At 34.2% G+C, this 22,611-nt stretch overlaps 1 protein-coding gene across 4 annotated transcripts in view; it reads left to right on the top strand.

The window, feature by feature from the left end:
- Nucleotides 1-16,200, top strand: part of LOC124373276 (zinc finger protein 260-like) — a 32,869-nt gene extending 16,669 nt beyond the window's left edge. For 3 of the 4 annotated variants that reach the window (XM_046831673.1, XM_046831668.1, XM_046831665.1), the window contains exons 7-11: nucleotides 4,939-5,023; nucleotides 6,824-6,990; nucleotides 9,772-10,108; nucleotides 11,984-12,264; nucleotides 12,374-16,200. In XM_046831673.1, coding sequence (XP_046687629.1) covers nucleotides 4,939-5,023; nucleotides 6,824-6,990; nucleotides 9,772-10,108; nucleotides 11,984-12,264; nucleotides 12,374-12,809 — 1,306 coding nt within the window. In that variant the 3' untranslated portion in view covers nucleotides 12,810-16,200. The remainder of the gene's footprint in view (nucleotides 1-4,938; nucleotides 5,024-6,823; nucleotides 6,991-9,771; nucleotides 10,109-11,983; nucleotides 12,265-12,373) is intronic. The other variant, XM_046831676.1, reaches the window with a different exon arrangement.
- The last annotated feature ends 6,411 nt before the right edge of the window (nucleotides 16,201-22,611 follow it).

Below are 22,611 nucleotides of genomic sequence, written 5' to 3'. Positions count from 1 at the left end.
TCAATTTCAGCCCGGCATTTTTAGCAAGTCAGTAAAATTGAAGTCTGGCATTTTTCAACAAACTAAAAAAAAAGTGTCCGGCAGTAAAAGGGTTAAAGAAAATCTAGACAAATATGAGGTGCGTCAAGACATCCATAACTATAATACAAGAGCTAAATATATGTTAAATCAGGGATGCTACAGGTCAGGGGAAAAAAAAAACAGGACTTGAAATCAGGGAAAAGTCAGGGAATCCGGTCTCAAGTCAGGGAAAAGTCAGGGAATTTCGACGTTGGTCAGGGAAAAATATAAAATCCCTTTACACAAATAAACTTACTGCCGCCGCGCCGAGTCCAAGCCCTGCAGACGATGCGGCGCATGAAGCAGGCAGCCGAGGCGGCTCGGCTGGCCCGGCTCGGCTGGCCCGGCCCGGCCCGGTGCGACAGACTCGCCTACCAGCCACTCCTCGCTAACAGCGACGGGTAAGCAAGCGGCGCTCTTCGAACGCATGTTCCCCGACAGCCAAATCGCCAAGAATATGGCTCTTGGACGACTCAAAGTAGGCTACGGTATCAACTTTTGGTCTCAGTCCCTACTATTTTGAATGTGTCCCTTTAACAGTGCGCGGAACGCAGATGCGTTTGTTATTTCATTTGACGAGAGCCTGAACAAAAAATCAAAATTACTTCAGATGGATTTTGTGATAACAGATTGGTGTAAGAAAACAAAATGAGGTGGAAAACACATTACTTTTCATCTGCTTTCCTAGGCCGGTCCCGCGCCAAAGACTTGTGCAGTGCTTTTTAAAGGAAGAAACTAAAGGATTTGTCACTCCAAAAATTATTGCAAGTTTCAATGGACGGACCTAACGTGAACTTTGCTTTTCTGAAAGAGCTACACAATGATTTGAAAGAAAAAATGGTCCTTTTATCTCCAATCTTTCTTGAGCTAGGGTCATGTGGTCTACACACTGTTAATAATAGTTTCAAGTCTGGCTTTAATACTGTTCCATGGAAACTAGCTGAATTCCTTCGTGGTATATACTATGTTTTCAAAGACGAGCCCTGCCAGAAGAGCTGAGTATATACGGTTCAGTGAAGAAGAAAATCCTGTTTTTCCGGCAAAGTTTTGTGCTGTTCGGTGGCTGGAGAATGCTGAAGTAGCTGAAAAGGCTCTTAAAGCACTGCTGTACCTAGAAATGTTTGTCGAGGGTGTAGAAGAAGAAGAAGGTATCAAAATATCATCAAAGAGCTACAGTAATTTGGCTAAAGGACTGAAAGAGAAAATCTTACCTGTTAGGCTTGCCCTTTTTTATGTATGTTGCACAGCAATTGCACCCCTTTCTTAAAGCTTATCAGTGTAATGAACCAATGATTCCCTTTCTGTACAGTGATCTCAGTGCACTAATTAAGGACCTTATGAGTCAGTTTATCAAAAGTGACATCCTTGACAAAGCAAAGTCAGTAACAGATGTAGATCTCAAAAATTCTGCCAAATTTCTAGCAGAGAAACATGTAAAAGTTGGGAATGCGGTAAGGGCTGAAATTAAAGAAACTCAATCTTAGTACAGATTGCAGTAAAGAATTTAAGACTGATTGTAAAAATATTCTTGTCAAAATATGTGATATGCTTGTTACCAAAATCTCCTATTAAGTATAGCCTTACTAAGAATGTCATATTTTGTGATCCTGCTTTAATAGCTAGTCATTTAAGTGTTTCTAGGAACAGACTGGAAAAGTGTGTTCAAAATTTTTCACTCTAAGAATTGGATATCCAGTCAAGCAGCTGATAAGGTTGAGGGCGAGTTTAGAACTCTTACAAATAAATCTGATGTAATAACATTGTGTAAGTCGTACCGCAGAAGTGATCATCGCATTGATCACTTCTGGAGGGGAAAGATGCTTACTCCAACCTGTACTCCTTCATACAGAAAGTCCTAATATTGAGTCACAGACAGGCATTTGTAGAGAGAGGTTTTTCTGTAAACAAAGAATTAATAGTAGAAAATCAGTTACCACGCTCGCTCATTGCACAACGTAGAATATATGATGGCATAAAATCTTGCAGTGGAATTGATAATGTTGTTGTTGAACCAAAAATGATTCAGATGTTCAGGAGGGCTCGGACAGAGTATGGTGAAAGTTCTAGAAGAACAAAAAAGGCAGAATGCAGAGAAAGCATCCGAAGCCTCTAAAAAGCGAACTATTTTGCAACAAATTGCAGATTTAAAGGCAAAGAGAGCAAAAGTTCTTTCTGAGAAAACTAGTGAGATTACTAGTGTAGATGACGAAATTACGTCTCTTATGTCCAAACTTGGATAGCAATTGACAATGTTTTGACAATAATTTTCATTTTTTATAGTTTTAAAATCGTACTAACAGTTATGCAACTGTGAAAGGTGCTTTTAGTATGTTAAGTTAATAAAAAGTTCCTGCAGTAAAGCAAATACATGCTTTTACTTACCTGACAATTTTGTGATTTTAAAAGTTGATGTTTAAGTTATGTACCTTCTTTAGCTCTGTAATTTCTATGTGCTACTAATTACTTATGGTGCAGTGTTCTAAAGTTATTTTACTTCTGTGTTGTAAAAGATCATTTAAGTCAATCTTTTTGTACGTATTAAAACTTTGCCACCCTGTTTAGCCTCAACACCGCTTTTTTCCACCCATTAATTGCGAAAAACCCTGGGGATTGCGTCGAAAAAAGTCAGGGAAAAAATGAAAAATTTGGTCTGGGAAATCAGGGAAAAGTCAGGAATTTCATTATTGGACTCCTGTAGCAACCCTGTAAATGTAATACCAGTAAGACTTGAAAAATTTAAAAAAAGTCACTGCTTTATGGAGGTGCAGTTGTTTAATAAATTACCTGATAGTGCATGGACAACGAGTCTAAATAAATTTAAAACAGTTCTTAAGAATTGGTTTAAGGTTGCACCTTTTTACTCTGTGGATGAATTCTTAGTCTGTGATACAAGTACCATAATTTTCTGATAGTCTGTTTTAAATGGTCTGATACAGCTTTTTAACTATAAATGTTGTTTTAATTTGTACTGTTTATATGTTAGTTTTAATTGTACCAGTTTGAAATCTTTTAATTTAAGCTCAGCATTCTAGTCAAACTATTTTAATTTGTTATATTCATTTGTCAATGTAAATTTTGTGATAAATTATTCATTTGTGTTTCCTATTTGTAAGTATTTAAATTATTGTAAGTATTCACACTGCTGATCGCAAGTGCTGATCCCGAATTACATGCATTTTTTGTAGAAAACAGGGGATTTTTGTAATTAAAAAAGATTACAAGTTAAAAATAAAACTTTACATATTTGTATTTTCCTTCTTTTTCCTTGATGACATATTTTATTTTAGGATGTGTTGTAATATGAAAAATACTTTTCTTTATCTCTTATACATATGTGGGAAAAAAACCAAAATATTAATTGTACTATTTTTGCTCTTACATCTCCAGGTACTCAAAAAGAAAATAATTTATACAAATATACATATATATATATATATATATATATATATATATATATATATGAGATCTGTCCAAAAAGTATCCAACCGCCGACCAGTAGGCGGCCACGGCGTAACCGACCGGCTCGAACCGGTTATTGGAGGAGAGGGGGCGATTCTACTCCTTCCCATATTAGGCATTGAATACAATCTGGTCACTCAGTGAGTCACAGCGCTCTATTCTGTACAGTACTGCCGTGTGTGTGCATTGCATTTCAATATGACTGAACGTGTTAAGCAGCGCATTTGCATTAAATTTTGCCAAAAACTTGGCCATTCAGCATCAGAGACGATTACTATGATACAGAAAGTTTATGGTGACGTATCTATAGGCGATACACAAATAAAAGAGTGGTTTAGGCAGTTTAAAAATGGACGCATATCAGTGGAGAGTGATGACTGATCTGGCAGGCCTTCAACGGCCAGAAACACTGAAAATGTTGAACGTGTTCATGCAGCAATTAATGAAAACTGTCGATTAACTGTCCGAGAGCTGGGAGAAGATTTAGGAATACTAAAATCGTCAGTTTGTAACATTTTACACGAAGATTTAAAAATGAACCGTGTTTCGGCAAAATTTGTTCCTCGGCTGCTGACAGAAGACCAAAAGAACTGTCGACTTGAAATTGCACAGGACAATCTGGATTTGATAAAAAAGTGACCCAGTGCTATTTAAAAAAAGTTATTACTGGTGATGAGTCATGGGTTTATGGCTACGACCCTGAAACAAAGGCTCGATCTTCACAGTGGAAAACTCGCGAAGAGCAACGGCCGAAAAAAGCAAGACCAAGTCGAAGCAATGTCAAGACAATACTGACAGTTTTTTTTCACCAGGACGGTGTTGTTCATCATGAATATGCTCCAAGAGGCCAGACAGTGAATAAGGAGTATTATCTTGAGGTTCTAGGCGGTTACGAGTGCGAAGGAAACGACCTGAACTGTGGTCAAGCTGTGGATCCTGCACCACGACAACGCGCTAGCTCATTCCTCAAATCTTATTCAGCGTTTTTTGGTCAAATACGACATCAACCAACTACGACAGCCTCCCTACAGTCCTGACATAGCTCCTTGTGACTTCTGGCTATTTCCGAAATTAAAAATTCCTTTGAAAGGAAAAAGATTTGACGTTGTTGAACAAATAAAACAAAATGAGACGAAGGACCTGTTAGCAATTCCGCAAAATGAATTTAAGGAGTGTTTCCGGAAGTGGGAGGAGCGTTGGAATAAGGTAGTGGCTTGTGGAGGGGAGTACTTTGAAGGGGACCAGATTGCCGTTGCTGCAGAGTAATGTCAGTTCATGCCAGACGTCAAGGTCGGATACTTTTTGGACACACCTTGTGTATATATATATATATATATATATATACACATATTATATATATATATTTATATATATATATATATATAATATATTTATTTATTTATTACTTGATGTTTTCAGCAGTAACAAGGAACAGGATTCTTCTGTACAGTCTAATATTCATTTATTTGAGGGAAAAAATAGTGGAACCCCAGAAAATACCAAGGTAATACAATAGTTATTGTTAGGTTAGTTGCATTTAATATAATAATTTAATTTAACCTCTTACATGCCAATTAGAAATTATGAAAACTTATGGGTTGTAGCTGTTTATTGTAAAAAAAAACTAAAAGTTTATTTTTCTTCTTACTTTTAAGTGCAGTAGTTAATGGGACTTGCGTTTGTCTTGTCTTTCCACTGATATGAATTGATAATCATAGTAGTATGAATGTCTGTGGGTCATTCTCCTGCTTTCTGTCAGACTTTTTATGACTTAACTATTTGTCACAATATGTATTTTTGTGTTTATCAGTTTCTTGTATTATTAATACAGAATAATTATATTACAGTTATTTTATCCTAATCTAGAATTCATAAGAATTCTAAATTATAATTTGTTTAATAAATTAATCTTAGTTGTATTATTGTATAAAGATGTTTTAACTCACTCTTTCCAAACACTGAATAGTCTCAAATATTCAAGAAATCAAATGAAAAGGGCTGAAATAGACCTAGAGTAGGGTGGACAAAGAGGATGAGAGGAGTGGAAAAATTTGGTCTGTATGTGTTTTTATGTGTCAACATTACACAAATTAAAGCTATAAACAACTATGGCAAAATTTTAATATCAAATAATGACAGTAGTGTATTGATTTTGTAGAGAGCCATTAAATGTGAATTCAACACAGTCAATTTGCCTTACCGTTTTAGATTTTCCTAAAATTTGGTATACTCATAGTGAGTGCTAAATCTAAGAAAAATGAAAAATTTTATCTCAAACTGTTTCTGAAGTACAACTATGTACAAATACGTATGAAGATTTCGATTTTAGTTTTCAAAAAATACATAATTTAACATTTAAAAAAATTTTGCTACAAATTCCCTGTGAAAACAGTCGTTTGAAATATTATTTTAACCATTAACTTATTTTTATTCCATATTTATATTTTTCTATGTAGTTTACATTAGAACAAGGAATTAATGGAAATTGTTTTTAAATTTTAAGTTATGTGCTTTTTTAAAAACAAATTATTCAAAATCTTCATATGTATTTTGACCAAATCTTGAATTAATCACTTATGCTGTGTTATATATCACTTGTGTTTCACATAACAGACAACGTTTTTCGCAACCTGAAAGATAGCTTATTCAATATATTCACTTACTATTATTTGTCAGTATAGTATACAGGCTAATTTTTGTAAGACTTCAATACATTTTTACAATATACGAGTTCATCAGTATGTTTCTCTGTAAATCATAAAAATCAGTAATATTGAAATCATATAGTGTTATAAAATAATCCTATTATTGAATCTTCATAAAATGGCAGTGTATTTCATAAACTAAAAACCAATGTTAGCAAAGTTGCTTCCTAGTTTTAAAAATTAAACCTATTAATTGACCTTTCTTAAAATTTGTTATTAAAAGTTTTTTGATTTAACATTGAATGACCCTGGAATAAAATGTATACAAGATAATTATAATTTTATTGCTAAGGAAAGATTACATGTTTACTGGTGTGAATAAAGTGAATTAATTGCTTCTTTTTGGGTATTTTGAAATACTAAATAAATGAATTTTAAAAATGTAAATTTTTAGCTGAGCAATTGCTTGAGTTTTCACATAATGAAGTAGGCCTAATTGCTTATAAATGAAGTGAATAAAATCATGGTGCTTCATTATTGTTAGCAATTACTCTATAAAAATAGGGTTTGTTACCATTTAAGTAATTAAGTTTACATGCAAATAAAGTAATAAGTTGTAAATTGTTTCTTTGATACTAAAAAGTTATAAATGTTCCCAGTCAGTAACTGTTGAGAAGGTAGAAAATCTTGCGTCCTTACTCTGTGACGTTTGCGGCAAACACTTTAAGGCCCCTGCCAATCTACAAGTGCATAAACGCACACACCTAGATGAATCTCTCAAGAAGAAACATCACTGCTCTGTGTGTTCAAAGTCTTTCAGATCTCAGTAAGTATTATGGTCATGGTTTAAAACTCACCAGTGTAAATAAAAATCTATGTTCATTAACCCTCTTTCTGGTAATTGATGAGTATCTGCTTATTCTCCACATGTTATAACTGGAGATATGGCTGATGTTACTTTTCAAACTGACGGGTGGGAGAATACACCACGGTAGATGTGTCCGCACTACTATCCTGAGCCAAGAATGTCAGACTACTGCCATTCTCTTGTAAATAATACATACAGAGCTGCAAAGCTGTTTGGAAGGTAATAAACAATACATTGTGACATTCTCACAGTTGTTTTGCAATGGGTCTAAATGAATGTTCATTACCTATCTTCATTCTTCTTATTATTGTGTCCTCAATGTGACTGAAATAATATTTTTTTATATTATATTAAACAGTGATTGTGATGTATTTAGAACTAAGATAATGTTATTATAACAGGGTGTCCAGCGTGGAAGAAGTGCGGGAATTGTACTTAAATTTACTTTTAGCAAGGAAAATGTAGGATATGTACAAGAATTTTGGGCAAAAAGCATAAAAAATCTAAAGTAAACGAAGCACATCTAAAGCTGATTTTTTGTGATCAAGTTGAAGAATATTGGACAGCACAAAACAGTCTTCATGAAAGAGAGGGTAGAAGGTTATTACAGTTCAAGGCCACTCGCCACAAGTGAAAGTGTCATGGTATCACGTCATGGAAAAATCAGAGGATTTCATGATAGACCTGTAAAATCGTCCAGTTATTCTTGCTGGGTGGCTATTAGTCATAGAGGTCCTAGGAAAGTTACAAAAACACGTTTTAGCGATCGGTAATTTGGGTGCTGCTGATCATCCGATAATTAATGATGCGTCGGATCTCTTTAGATTCAATTGTTGAATCAATATTCAAATCCGAATCTTTGTTGGAGTTCGATGGATTCGAAATTTAAGATTCAGGTTTGACACATCACTGTAAGATATTAAATGATTATGAAAATATTTCAAGCTTGTAAAAGATTCTTTGTTATATATAAGCCATTTGTAGACCAAGAGGAATATTAACCCTACATCGGGCGCTAAACAGAGTTTTCCTCAGTGTATTTTTTTTATTAAAAATAGTACTACTTTTCTGACGTTGGCAGTCGTTTCCCGCAGTGTACTTCACGAGCAACTTTCGGGGAAGCGAAACAATAGCCTCCCGCTTATCTTTGTCAAAATCTGTCAGTATGAGGTCTACTTCCGTGCGAGACTGGACGATTCCTCCGTGAGCGCCCGATGTTGTGTTTGTAGTGCTTGGACGAAATCTCCGTGAGCGCCTTATTGTGTTTAGTTTTTATGGAGTAATAATCCGTGTGCGCCTAAATGTGTGACGTGTGATGGTTTCTTTTTAAGTTTTACAATATATTTTATTTGAATTTTGTGAAATGGAGAATGAAGACGAGAGACTTGTCAGTACAGTACGCGTGTGCTAGGGAACATTTCAGTACTGTTTATGGAGTGAACATTGTCATTATAAGAACCAGAAGGAAAATGTTTTGAAACTTTGTGTAGTGTTTAAAAAAAATGTTAGTAAAGAATAAATTTTTATTTCAGAGTAATAATTAACATTACACTTGTATAATAGATCTCAAGAATTGAAGTAAGTTGTTTTTGTAAGAAGTTAAAAACTAAGTTAATTTCCATATATTATTACAGTAGGTTAAACATTTTTACAATTAATTGCATTATTCCTTAAAATAAATCATGTTGTTATTATACAATAACAATTTTTTAAGATTTTGAATTTCTTATTTGGAAAATTCATTACATAAGAGAGTAATACATTTTTATTTAATTTCTAAAAATAAATATATTACATTGTAATTAAATCAGTATGAATATTTAAACAAATAAAAACAGGTTTAAACGACTATGATATCCATTATTCGCTAACCTGGAGGAAACCTCCGTGAGCGCCTGATGGTGTTTCTAATTTTAAGCGCCTGATGGAGGGTTAATCTAATGTTTTTACCTTTAAGACAAAATTAATAACGTTATATTTGTCTTATTATTTTAATTGTAGAACTATGAATCGTTATTTATAATGTAGGGCAAAAGAAATGTCCAATGGACATTGTCATGATATGCCTGTTAATAACTGAGATCATTTCATACAGCACAAAGTGAAATGCTATTACTCGACTTGTAAATTTGTATTAAATATATTCATTGAAAATTAATATGGTTTACATATTTGTTTACCATTGAATATTAAAGTCTCAAATGTGAAGCTTTTTTTAACCACTTGCCTTATCAATAACATTTGATGTTTTAGACTACAATTTTAACATAAAACTTGTAATTTATGAAACAACACACCAAATGTAAAAGTAATCAATTCCCACCAAGTCATCTAGCTTTCCTATTGACTGTCGATCTGATTACAGTGTCCAGGCTTAGACACACAAGTAGTGAGTGGTAGATGGCAGAATAATGTTTTTATTCAAGGGTAGTACAGCGTGCCAAGATTGTTGATTGGATGAAACTGCCAAGCCTCTAAAGCAACTTTGACATGAGCCATGTGTACAATTATAACACATGAAGTATAGCGAATATGCACTCATAAATAAATCATTGCATAAAGCTTTTCGGGGGTTCAAAGAGTCAATCCAAATCTTTTACATTTTTTATCAAACTATTATTTTAATTTCTAAAAATACAGTAAAAAGCTATTGCACAGTTTCAATTTGAATACGTCAATTTATTAGTCTTACTTAGCAATTTTATATTGCGTCAAAACATTTATTGTTTTTTGGATCAGCTTCCACCTCTCAGAGCACATGAACTACCACAGGGGAGTGAAACCATACAGTTGTAATGTCTGTGGCAAGGGGTTCCACAGCACAGCACAGCTGCGTCAGCACACAGAAGTGCACGCACAAGATGAGAAGAAACATGTGTGCACAGTGTGTGGAGTGCGGTTCAATCGAAGAAGTAACATGCGGTTACACTTAAAGATTCACGCAGAGGGTCGCAGCTTCCGGTGTCGCCTATGTTCTCAGACGTTCCCAACCTTAAACGCCATGATGTCACACAGGAAGTCACATTCTCAGGAGGATATCAAGAGGAGATTGAGTCTCAATTTGGTGAAGAATAAAGTAGGTAAAACACTGGTTTTGTAATTATTTATGTATTATTCTTATGTGTGACGCGTTTCGCACAATCACGGCATAGTCAAACACACACACAAATAAATCAAAAACAGTGTCGGCCTACACACACTAACACATAACATGAAATACATATTATAAATATATACTTTGACATCCCGCCTAGGCAAACTTTTAATTACCGTAATTAATTTTATTTTTTGTGTTTGTAGGCCTAAACTGTATTTTATTTATTTGAGTGTGTGTTTTGCAAACCCGAAATCATGTAAAACGTGTCACGGACACGAATGCAGTAGATTGCATCAAGCTTTAAGTACATAATATAAGATTTATATCAGCAATCCCTAGACCAGATCGAAATTTAAATCTTGTTTACCAGAAGACGAATGCACAGGCATATCCGCTTTTTCAGAATAACGCTTTATGTTACCTGCTACATTGTAAGTTTATTTCTTTTAAAATGGTATGATATATTACTTTTTATGATACATGGTATTGAGGGGAATTATTTTTGTCTTTCAAAACTTGAATTTAAATAATAAAAACTTTTCTCAACTTTTCTTTTATGACTCTTAGCTTGGAGAACCACTATGGGTGGTCACGGCAGCTCCCTTTGTCAGATCGGAGAATTATCATCACATCGGGTCTGTTAGCTCAGTTGGCCACACTGAATGGTCCCCTCTGTTTCCCAGCCATTACTCTTGGCCCATTGTATTGCGCAGTTTCAAAATTTGTAATATTTATTATTATTTGTAATACCTTGGTATTATTTAAAGACTGATTCTGATTCTGATTCTAAAGTCTGATTCTGATTCTGATCAGTGTCACTATAGCTGCTATGGTTCAGGGTATTTATTTTATGAAATGATAGGGCGTTTAGTGGGATAAAATATGAAAAAATCTAAATTCTGATGATATTAAAGAATGAATGATCTACTATGGATATGGGAGAAGATATTGGTGAAAATATACATAACCACAATAATATAAACAATCATGACTCGAGTAAAGAGATTGATTTAATTATTGTTCCTTGATACTTTGAATGGTTGTCTAGGTGGTTGCAAATATATATTTTAATATAAAAATGTTTTCATAAAGGTTTTAAATTACAAGTAGCATTGAAATTGAAGTAGATTTATAAGAAACTTAAACCTTATTTAATTCCATTTAAAAAATAAATGTCTTGTTACTAGATGTTATGTATAAGTAAAACTGTTGTTACTAGACGTTATGTATAAGTAAAACTGTTGTTACTAGATGTTATGTATAAGTAAAACTATTAAGATGGATAAAAGAAACATTACAGTATAAATCCAACTATCTGGATTACGTAGTACCAGACCCCATGTGGGTAGTCAACAATATTGGTAGTTAAAATTTTTCTGGAAAACCCCATTTTTGTACGGAAAAAAACATAAATGTATCAGAAAATAATGGTATCTAATTATACAAAACAAACACAATGTTGCTGACTGTTTATATATACATAATAACTACTGTACTGCAGTATTGTACTATACAATTCATCATTGCTTGAACATTTCAATCAATGTAAGTATGTTTGATGGCCTTAAAGAGATTCTGTCCAGACAAGTCTTGCATTCACACTTAACATTAAGCAGATGTAGATGATTACACTCTGGTTGTCAATCCATCGCTTTTAACACAATGTTAAATACCTCGCTAACAGTCCCTCACCTGGCTCAGAAGTTAAAATTAGTTTATCTGAATATGGTGTTATTTCTGATTATAATTGTCCAAGAGCAATAAATTCTCAGTCCTAAATGCAAACTCTTTAAGATAGATAGCTAAGATGATGAAGTTACCAAGAAATTATCCCTAAAACTATGTTGTCTGCAGGATTGCATATATACATGTGAGGTGTGCGGGAAGGTGCTAACAGACAAACGCTCACTAGCAACACACCTAGACCTCCACAGGCAAGAAGAAAGCAGTGGCTTTCAGTATAAATGTGAGGATTGTGGGAAGGTGCTACGCTCCAGACAGACACTCGCCTACCACCGACAGTCGCAGCACTCTATTGAGCGCCGTTTCCATTGCTCTTATTGTTCAGAAGGTTACATGACACAGAAGTTGCTGCAAGCTCACGAGCGTACGCATACTGGCGAGAAACCTTTCAAGTGAGTAAACTACTCAATTAATTCAATTGGAGAATGTTTATAATATTCGGTAGATTAATTTTAATAGTTAACCTTTTTTTTAATTCTAAAAATGAATTTATTGTTGCAGATGTGAAGTTTGCTGGAAGGGGTTCAGATCTAGGAGCAATCTAGCACAACACATGATGAAACACAAAGGGGAACGGAACTTCGAATGTACCATTTGTGGAAAGTGCTTTTTTAGAAGAGGAGCTCTAACTGTGCACCATAGGAAGCACACAGGAGAGAAGCCATTCATTTGTGATATATGCGGCCGACCGTTCAGTCAGAAGAATGACATGCTGAAACACCAGAGAAGTCACAGTTCTTGTGATGGTGTTAAGAAACAAATCACAACTGAAGTAGTCAATGACTCTAAAGACACTGTCAATGTTATCCCACTAATTATCACAAACAATGTGTTTGAAACCCACATTATAACGGAGGACGGGCAAAAAATTGTTTTCACATCAGTTGAGGCTTTAGGTGATGTCAATACTGAAACGATCCCATCCAATATTGTTTAGTTGAGCATTCAAGATTTTTTTATATTTATTAATTGAATACAACTAATATAGTTGCCTTTTGTAACACAAAATGTCCAATGTTACAATATTCATATTAATTTATACATTCAAAACACCACTTAAATGTTAAAGAAGCCTTATCTACAGGATGTCCATAAATTTCTTTATGAAACTTCATCAATTGGTTTGTAAGGTCAAAATAAGTAAGATAAATTATCACTGAAAAAATCAACTGAAATTTCTATCGATTGGTTTCAAAACAACGGTTTGAAATTTAAAAGTTCTAAAACACATTTCTTCATTTCACACATCCCATTCCAAAATTGATGCTTTTTCCGACATTAGATTACCAACTGGAGATATTTGCACAATTTCTAATACATAAACATTTCTAGGAACTGGATGACATCCTGAAATGGGAGCTTCAGATAAATAAATATGCTTACAAAAAACTGTCTTATTAGCAAGTCAATATTTTTCTTAAAGATTATATATGTGTTGACAGACAGACAGATCACATTAGCTGTATACCAGAGTTATTTTATTTCTCTAATAAGGTGTAGTATTATCTTTTTGGGAGGAGCATCAAACAATGAATTAATTTTTCTTCTTTAAAAAAGGTTACTGGATTAGTTATACAACCTAACTGCAAACAACTCTGACACCGGGTGTCAACCCCGAGGTTCTTTGCATACTGTGATGGTTTAAGATAGAATTAGGTTTCTTGTGTTATAAAGATGTGATACTATTGTTATGTATATTTATATGAAAATACATTGTGTAATTGCCTTTGTGCTACAATGTTTGTTACTATTGAGAGTGTTTATTATTGTTATGACTTGTAGTATACAGATTTTAGACTTCTTTATTTTTACATTGATTTGTACAGTATTACATAACTATTGTATTCTATTTTATATTATATAATTATTATAATAGTATTATAAATAATTGTGTTATAATAGTATAATGGTAACCATATTGTTCGAGGTTGAAGAAAATAACTATTATCCTTGGTAAGTGGCATGAACCTGAGCATACTATAGTAAACATACACATAAATTGCTTTGTGCAGCACAACTCACCACTTACCTGTCACTACTGTCCTTACTCCCCATAGATCAGTGAAACATAATGGAATTAGTAACAGCTTATTGTATAAAACAGCTGTTTCAAGCCCTGTGTTTGAAACACAGTTTGAACTTCATAAAGTTCAAACTGTGTGTTACACCCTTACTATTTAACATGAAGCTTATGTGTTACAAAACAATCACATAATAAATTATTTACTTTCTGTAAAAAATTATATTTTTTGTAACAAATTTTAAATTTTATTGGCTAAATTAAGTTGTGAAAACAAATGAATTGAAAATGTGTTTAAATATATCTACGAGGCACTTAATGGTGTTAAATATTGGGGACTGGACGATTTGCTTTCTCTCGTGGGTTTTAGTATTTGAGCAAAAATACTTTTTTGGCTTAGAAATCTTAAAATTACTTACTCATTAAATAATCAGTTTACAATTTAATCATTAAGTAATGATGTCAAATGTTACTATTTAAATACATGCTAATGTAACTTCCAATTTGGAATTTAATATTAACTTTTTGATGAATACAAATATATTGATGATGCCCTTCTGTCGTACTATGTGTTTCACAACTATAATATAAAATTAAATTAAGTATTATTTTGAAGTGTGGCGATGATGACGACACCTCTGTCTAATTTGACAACCTAACAAATTGTACCAAGCTTACAGTATTCCTGTAAGTTCAGACTGTGAGACTGAACCCTAAGGCTAGGGACACAGTCCCGGTTACCGGGATGCCGGAGATGATGAGAACATGTAGTTTGTTGAAGAGCGCACACACAATGCCGGTGCTGTGCGGCACGCAAGCATGCTACCGGCGACCGGGATCCCTGCAGCCAGTGAAAATCGGGTTGGCAATACAAAACACTTGATATCTGTCGTGCGTGCTCACACAGTGCCGGCCGCCGGGTCCCGATTCCAGTCAAGTCTGTGTGTCAGTGGTGTAGCTGATGTGGTGTGCTGCTGGTTTGTGTATCGTGTTTTACTGTCGAGGGTAGTGTAAAGTTGCGATAATGTTTGATACAGACAAATTTATAGAATGTGTCCACGGTATTCCAGCGTTATGGAACATTTTTCAGCTTTAGCATCTACATTGAATGGATGAACCCAATGTACCCTATTTCGTTGTTTTGGTAATTCATTTAGAGCCTCTAAACAACAAACTAACTTCACTTTGGATAGCATGATTCGTTCCGAACAACACTCAAAGGTTAACTGAGAGACAATTTGGTGTTTATCGCCAGGACTGTGTGGCCAGCACACAACAAACCATTTACCGGCAACCCGGTGGTCGGCATCCCGGTAACCGGGACTGTGTGTCCCTAGCCTAACAATATATCTGGTTCCTCATTTTGATTATTTCTTTGTGTATGATAAGGTATACTGTTTTTTTTTTTTTTATGCATCACAGCTTGTCTCTTTATTTTAGGTTCAATATTAAACCTAAAAATAGAAAAAGAAAGTAAAAACCTTCTGATATTATTCTTAAAAGAACATATTTTATATATTTATCTATACTCTAAAGATTTTACACATTAAACAATATTTCATTGGATTATTTAGTTCATATAATTTATTTTAATTGTTTGGAGGAAGGTCAACCTCAGATTTCCTTTTAGCTGAGTAATATCCATACCTACCGTCAGCACTCAATACACATCACTATCCACAGACAAATATTACCATTACATTCCTTGATCCCAATACACAAATCACGTAAATTAATTTAATTTAGAATTGATTATTGTACTAGGTATATCCAGAAAGTAAGTATACTGAGGCTCTCACAGCCGGAAGGATTATTTTCTCAACATGTTGGTTACACTGCTGTGTAGTCTGATTCCTCCCCTCCACAACGAGACCGGCTCGAGATCAATACATTGAGATTATTCAGCAAGTTTGGTTTTATTCATATAGAGCCATTTTTTAGTTTTTCTTTTCTACAGTTTTAAAATTTGTATTTGCATTTTATTTTCATAATCTACTACATTTAGTCATTGTAATATGCTTTCTGCTTTCTTACATTTTTTTTATTTCCGATGACGGAATGTGATTGGGCAGTGATCTGGTGACTAGTTCTCAAACTTATCAGGTTTTCCACTGTTTCAGAGCCAATAAGCATTTGATGACAATATTAAACCACTGTGTACATTTTGTAAGTGCAAAGCTCACTGTTTACATACAATTAGATCAAATTATTTTAAAAAAACAGCTGCTGGAACTTACTGCCCAAAATTGATGTTTTTAGATGCAATTATTGTATTGATATTTGAAGCTCAATAAATGTATTAATTAAATTAACTGTTTTTGTCTATCTCAATGGTACCTTTTTTTTAAGTAATTGCAACCTCCCAGAGTTCCAAGTCCCCTAAAATCTAGTTGATCTCTTCTCCATATACAGGGAATAACAAAAAAGTTGTGCTGGCTATGCATTTTCAGATTATATCTGTGATTCTAAGCTAAAAATAAAGAATAATTCTTTTCCACTTCCAATTTCCTCTTTGTTTAGCAGCTATACACCATTTTGTTTTTTATTTATACCATTTTATCTTTGTTGTTATCTTTACAACTATTACAAAACTTGGTAAATGGGTCCATGTCAGAAGGTATATCGGAAAAAAATATTTTTAATAAGTTGTAATATTTGCAAATTATTATGGGGGCCATTTAATTTTTGTTTTAAGAAATATCTTAAATTACTGTTTTTATCAAAACTCTATAAGCCACAAAAAAGGTTTTAAATAACTTTCCTTTCCAAGAATACCTGTAAAAATTGGTTGAGAAATAACTATTTTATGGAAGGTTTCGTATTACACATGCAAACTAAATTACCTATAATTTGACAGTATTTGGACAGCTATTAATGTAATTAAAATGCAACACTGAAACTGACTATTGAATCTTCAACCCTTTGTGCTCGAAAGGCCAGCATCGCTGGCCACACCAAGGTTGCAGACAGCTCGCTTAATTTTGTTGTAGTTTGTCCTCGCAACTCGTATGATCAGTACAGATGGGTGCGCTACTTTCACTGACAGCTCAGTGGCCATATTTGTTGTTTGCCTCCACATATCGGAATTATTTTTCAATATCCTCTGTGTTATTTGCATAGTAATTTTAAATGTTAAAAGAAGAAATGGAAACTAATTTAAAGTTTATTTTTAATGAATCTTTCTAATACAAAGATAAAACCATACATTTGGGTTATTTAACTCTTATATGTATATTGTTCAAAGATATGTAAATAAAATATTATAAAGTAGGCATTTACAGTTATTTTACACTCAGACATGAACTATTTACATCTCCCAGTCTTTACATTTTTTTTATGGAATAAAACATTTAAAAATACACACCTATGTGTAGTCAAGAATAGTTAGCACAATTCTAATACAATTTTCTAGGTTTAATGTCTCTTCTATCACTTCAGTGTATAGGCCCACTACTCGTCATTCGTCTTATTTGCACAGTCAATGGTTAGAAAAGCATTATAGGCTAATTTTAAATTTACTACTTTACCTAAAAATTACATTAAAAAACAGCTGTTTGATAGGTTTCAGCACTCACCATTCAGTATAAAACAAAGAGAATATTAGAAAATAACTGCTATGTTTAGTAGCCAGTGGTACTGGCCTTACAAGCTATGGACATATTATATCTTGGCCAGTACAGCTGGACATATGAGCTGAGATAACATTACGGCAAAAATTAATCCACGCTTCGGCCAAAATGGCGGCGGCCAGTAGAGCTGGCCATACAAGCTCCAAGGAAGTTTTAACAGATTTTTGGGCAAGAAATATTTATTATTTTAACTACACAGCAACTTAAGCTATCGTGTAGCTCTATGAAAAATAAAAGTTAACAATTCTTAGGGAGAATTCTAACTGGTTTCAATTGAACTACAAACAAATATATAGAATTACATTTTTTTCATAAGTTATGGTAGACGATCCTCCTGTAACAGTGGCATCCTGGTACAAGACTTCACTCCTAGCTGGTGGTACGACAGACAGTAACTTGATGACATGAGAGCTGCATGTTGACTAACTGGGCCTACTTTGATGGGAACAAATTTCAGAACACGTAAATTCTTGTTTGCAGATGTTTAGCTGAACTACCAAAATAAACATGGTGTTGTCTAAAGGTCGAACATCCAGCGCAAGCGTATCCTTTTTAATGAGGTAGCTTTCTCAGAACTACATACATATATATTTCCTGATTGGGGCAATAATGCACACTCTACTATGAATTTGGAAGTATAGTTCATTCGAACCACAAGTGCTCCAACACCAACAAAATCTAGAAAAGAGCCCGTCAATTTTGTTTAACCTCTGATCCTATTCACCATGAACACTGAAATAACATGTGCTAGATATATTATACCTTCTTCCATTTAAAAATTATATGGCTTCATCATATTACATCATGCATGCTTTCATTGAGAAAGCTATAGACTTCAATTTAAGGACACCTCCACACTGGTTTAAAGTAGTAAGTGTTACTGACACCACCATTTGAGCTATTCAATAAAATGTCATGGAATGCTTCATAAAATTTGATTTATTTCATTGGCACTTATAATCAAATCAAATCATGTGTATTGCCTTAAATCTTATATAAGTAATGACAATGTCTATTTGCCGCCAGATGGCCAAATCAAAAGTACATGTAACACAATGTACTATTCTACAAACTAAATAAAATAAAAATTATGCAGAGGTCCAATAACTGTTTCAATCTCCAATTTCAGGGCTCCCAAAATACTGGAGTTAACCCTCTAACTGACCAGCGACCCATTTTGAGTTCCTCTAGGTTCATTCGGTAATGGCAACTCATTTTTAATTGCTGTGTAATTATCTCCACTTGCATTTACCATCAAACAGGGTTTTAACCTCGACAAATTTGATATCTATGTTTCCTGAACTAAAGTATCCCAGATATGTATTGACATTTTCAATAAACTTAACAAGGACTTAAAAATGTTTATTCTTTACCAGTTGTACTTTAAACTTACTCGTTTAGGAGCTACAACTTGCTAAAAGTATTTAAAAACGACAACTTTGAAATGTTTTTAAGGACTGTAGTGTGAATAATTTCAAACGTATTAAAAAAGTGAATGACATTATTAACACGTTCAATGCGGTTGCGGTAGATCTACTGCACGGCTGCCTCGCGCCAGGCGCGCATGACGTAGATCTACTGCACAGCGCCATTGTTTAGAAACCCAGTCAGTGTGCTCTCAGCACTCGTCGTGTATGGTTGTCCGTTTTGCCGCTCGTGGGGATATACTTTTCCCGCGTTTTTGTGGTCGCCGTTCTCAGTTAGCGTTTTGTGGTTAGTTTTTAGACTACTTCAAATTTTACCGTTTTTGTTGTGTGTTTAGTGTTATTCTTATAATACAATAGACATGGATTTGCCTCCTGGAACTAGTGGAATCCAGAATAGACGTCAGTTTGTGGCTAATAGTGATTCTGATTATGAAGACGACCCTGGTGTCCCTGGTTATGCTCCGGACCTCGACGATGAACAATACGAGACTGATGAGTCAGAGGTCGAAGACCCAGACTATGACGTAAGACCACCACAATGGAGTCCTCAAACTATAGGTATGAAAGATGTACCGTTTACAAAAGAGGAAAAGTTTTTAGTCTCTTTGCCTAATGAGATTACCCCAATCAATTTTTTCTTGTTGCTGGTGGATGTGATTTTTTTGGAGGGCATTGTGGCTACTACGAATAGATACGTGTTGGAGTTATTCTGTGGACCTACTACAACCCCAGGCTCACGAATCCATAAATGGAAAGACATTACCGTGGAGGATCTCAAATGTCTTATTGGCCTATTGCTGCACATGGGAATATTACAATTACCCCGAATACAAGACTATTGGAAAACTTGTAAGCTGTTTTCAACGTGCTTCCCCAAATTCATGGCCAGGGACAAATTCATGCTTATTTTGCGATGCATTAATTTTGAAAGGTACCCTAACCCAAACAACAGAGCTTCTAAAGTACAGTTTCTAATTGACTACTTCAACAATAAAATGGACTCAATTTATTATCCTCAAAAGAAGTTGTGCATTGACGAGGGAATGGTTTTATGGAGGGGACGGATGTACTTTAGGCAATATATAAAAGGGAAACACCATAAGTACGGCATCAAACTGTACAGTTTGTGTGACCCCCATGGCCTAATACTTCGTTTTTTTATGTATTGCGGAGTTTTAGATGATTACGGTGGTAAGGGGCATGCAGCCAATGTTGTATTGAAGCTGATGCAAGGGAAACTCAATTGTGGCCACAGTTTATTTATGGATAATTATTATAATAGTTTTACTCTTGCCTCAAGCCTGCTCCGTAGGAATACATATTGCACTGAAACTCTTCGGCTGGACAGAAAATACGTATCTCCTGAAGTCAAATCGGCAACCCTGAAAAAGGGTGAAACCATCGCCCGCTACGCCGAAAGTGTTGTTGTCGCCAAATGGAAAGACAAACGCGTTGTCTCTTACATATCCACTGAATTTGAAAATGACATGGTGAATTCAATTAATCGAGGTGGTTTGGAGAGACTAAAACCACTACCAATTGTTCAATACAACCATTTTATGAAAGGCGTGGACCGCAGTGACCAAATGATGTCATATTATCCTTGCGAAAGGAAAACACTGCGGTGGTATAAAAAGATTTTTGTCCACGTAATTCAGATGATGTTAGTGAATGCACACTATCTCTATAACGAAGTTCGCACATCAAGTGGAGAAAACAAAATGCCATTGTACGACTTCCGTCTGGAGGTTATTGACAAGCTACTCCCGGACGTTCCCGAGCCTCCTCGACCTCTGAAGCGCCGCCGCGTCCCCCATGTACCCTCACGGATTACAGAAAAAGTGGCTTGTGGAGAAGTAAACAAAAGAGGTGCAGAGTTTGCTATGCAAATGGCAGAAAGAAATACGTGATGTGGCAGTGTTTAGAATGTGATGGACAGCCTGGGTTGTGTGTCCCACATTGTTTTGACCAATTCCATGACTAATGAAGCGTACCTTGGGGAGGATGGTTGGGTTGTAAATAGTAGTTTTTAGTGTTTTTTATCAATATATTTTTAGTTATACTAAGTGATTTGTTCCCAGTATTATTATAAACAATCGTTAGTGGTCTGTTTTTCAAAAACAATAAGGAAAACGGTGCGCGCTTCGAAGAGAGACTGGCCCCAGGAGCGTGTGCGGTAGATCTACTGCACGTTTTCAAAATGGCGAAATTCGGCTCTTTTGGTGTTTGATGACCTTTCTGTACCAACCCGTGTCACAACAACTAAATTGGTAAGTGAATACTAATAAAAAAAAATTAGCCTCTAGCAACATACATTACTTAATTTTTAGCAGCGAACGTGTTAAGTGGACTTAGTATTGCCTCCAGGTTCCAATGTATGTGAAGTTACCAATTTAATCTTTCTTGTAAATTTAGTTGTTTTTAAGGTACCAATAGTGGCACAGTTAAAATGAACTCCTTGTATATAATGCGTGAAAAATGATAATTTATGGTGTTCTAAAAAATAATATAAGAAAATAATTACAAAATTTGCAATATTTGATTATATAATCAAATTAGAGAAAAAAGATTCATTTTCCTGAGCATTTCTTTTAATTTATACATACACATAAATATTAAAGATTTATCCATTACACAACATACTTATCATCTTCCTACATAATATTCATGACTAAACAAAAGAAAAATCATATAAATATAATAAAATATAAATGTATTATGATTTTTAAGATTGCACAAATGGCTGGTATTTCTCGAACATTTATGTTTTGACATATATAACAACTTTTCCAGTTATTATATATGACCATGATTTTACTGAGTTCATCCCTACAAATTTACTAGATTTTTGTTTAAGATTAACCTTATGCCTTAAGGTTTTTTGACATCGATAAAGACAATTACGATTATTTTTGTATCAACGACCCCAAATGTCTGAAAACCTGATATCCTATCACATCATCCATTGTCAATAATAAACTTAACCCATTGCCATACCTCCCATATTTGTCGGTGCTGGGCCCTGTTAGGCCAGCAAATATTACACAAATTGTGTTTTAGATAAATAACCGTACAAATAGTAAATATTAACATATTTACATAAAACTTTTACTAAATTGTTCAGATATACACTGACTTTTATATAGACACCTTTACAAATTATTTAAGAAAAAACTTTTTTTATTTTTAATAAACAATTTTACAATTATATATTTTGAAACGTAAATTTTTAAAGCAAATTTTTTTTTCTACATTAAAAATTATATATGGCCTTTAAAAACTAATTTATTTCATAAATTAAACATACTTTTATGCAAAAATAGGGCACAAATGTTAATTTTGCTATATAAAATATTTTTTAAACATGATATAACAATAGATTCTTCACTTTCCTCAAATTCACTATCTTCTAATTCACTTTCAAACAAAACATTATTAATCTCAAAATCACTTGTTATACGTTTTTGACTCATTTTGAAACTCAAAATAAAATGAACGTAAACAATAACATAACCTTGTTAGCGTGAACCAGCAACTAGAGCTGCTGAATTGCGACGTAGAAGGTAACACAGCTGTCCGCTGCTCTCAGCTGACCTCGGCTGTTGCATTGTTTATACTTTATTGTTCTCATCAATGACGTAATTTATTTTGTTTACAAAACCT

Source organism: Homalodisca vitripennis, chromosome 1, assembly GCF_021130785.1.
Source record: "Homalodisca vitripennis isolate AUS2020 chromosome 1, UT_GWSS_2.1, whole genome shotgun sequence".
Taxonomy (NCBI): domain Eukaryota; kingdom Metazoa; phylum Arthropoda; class Insecta; order Hemiptera; family Cicadellidae; genus Homalodisca; species Homalodisca vitripennis.
This window is presented reverse-complemented; position numbering and strand designations above follow the sequence as displayed.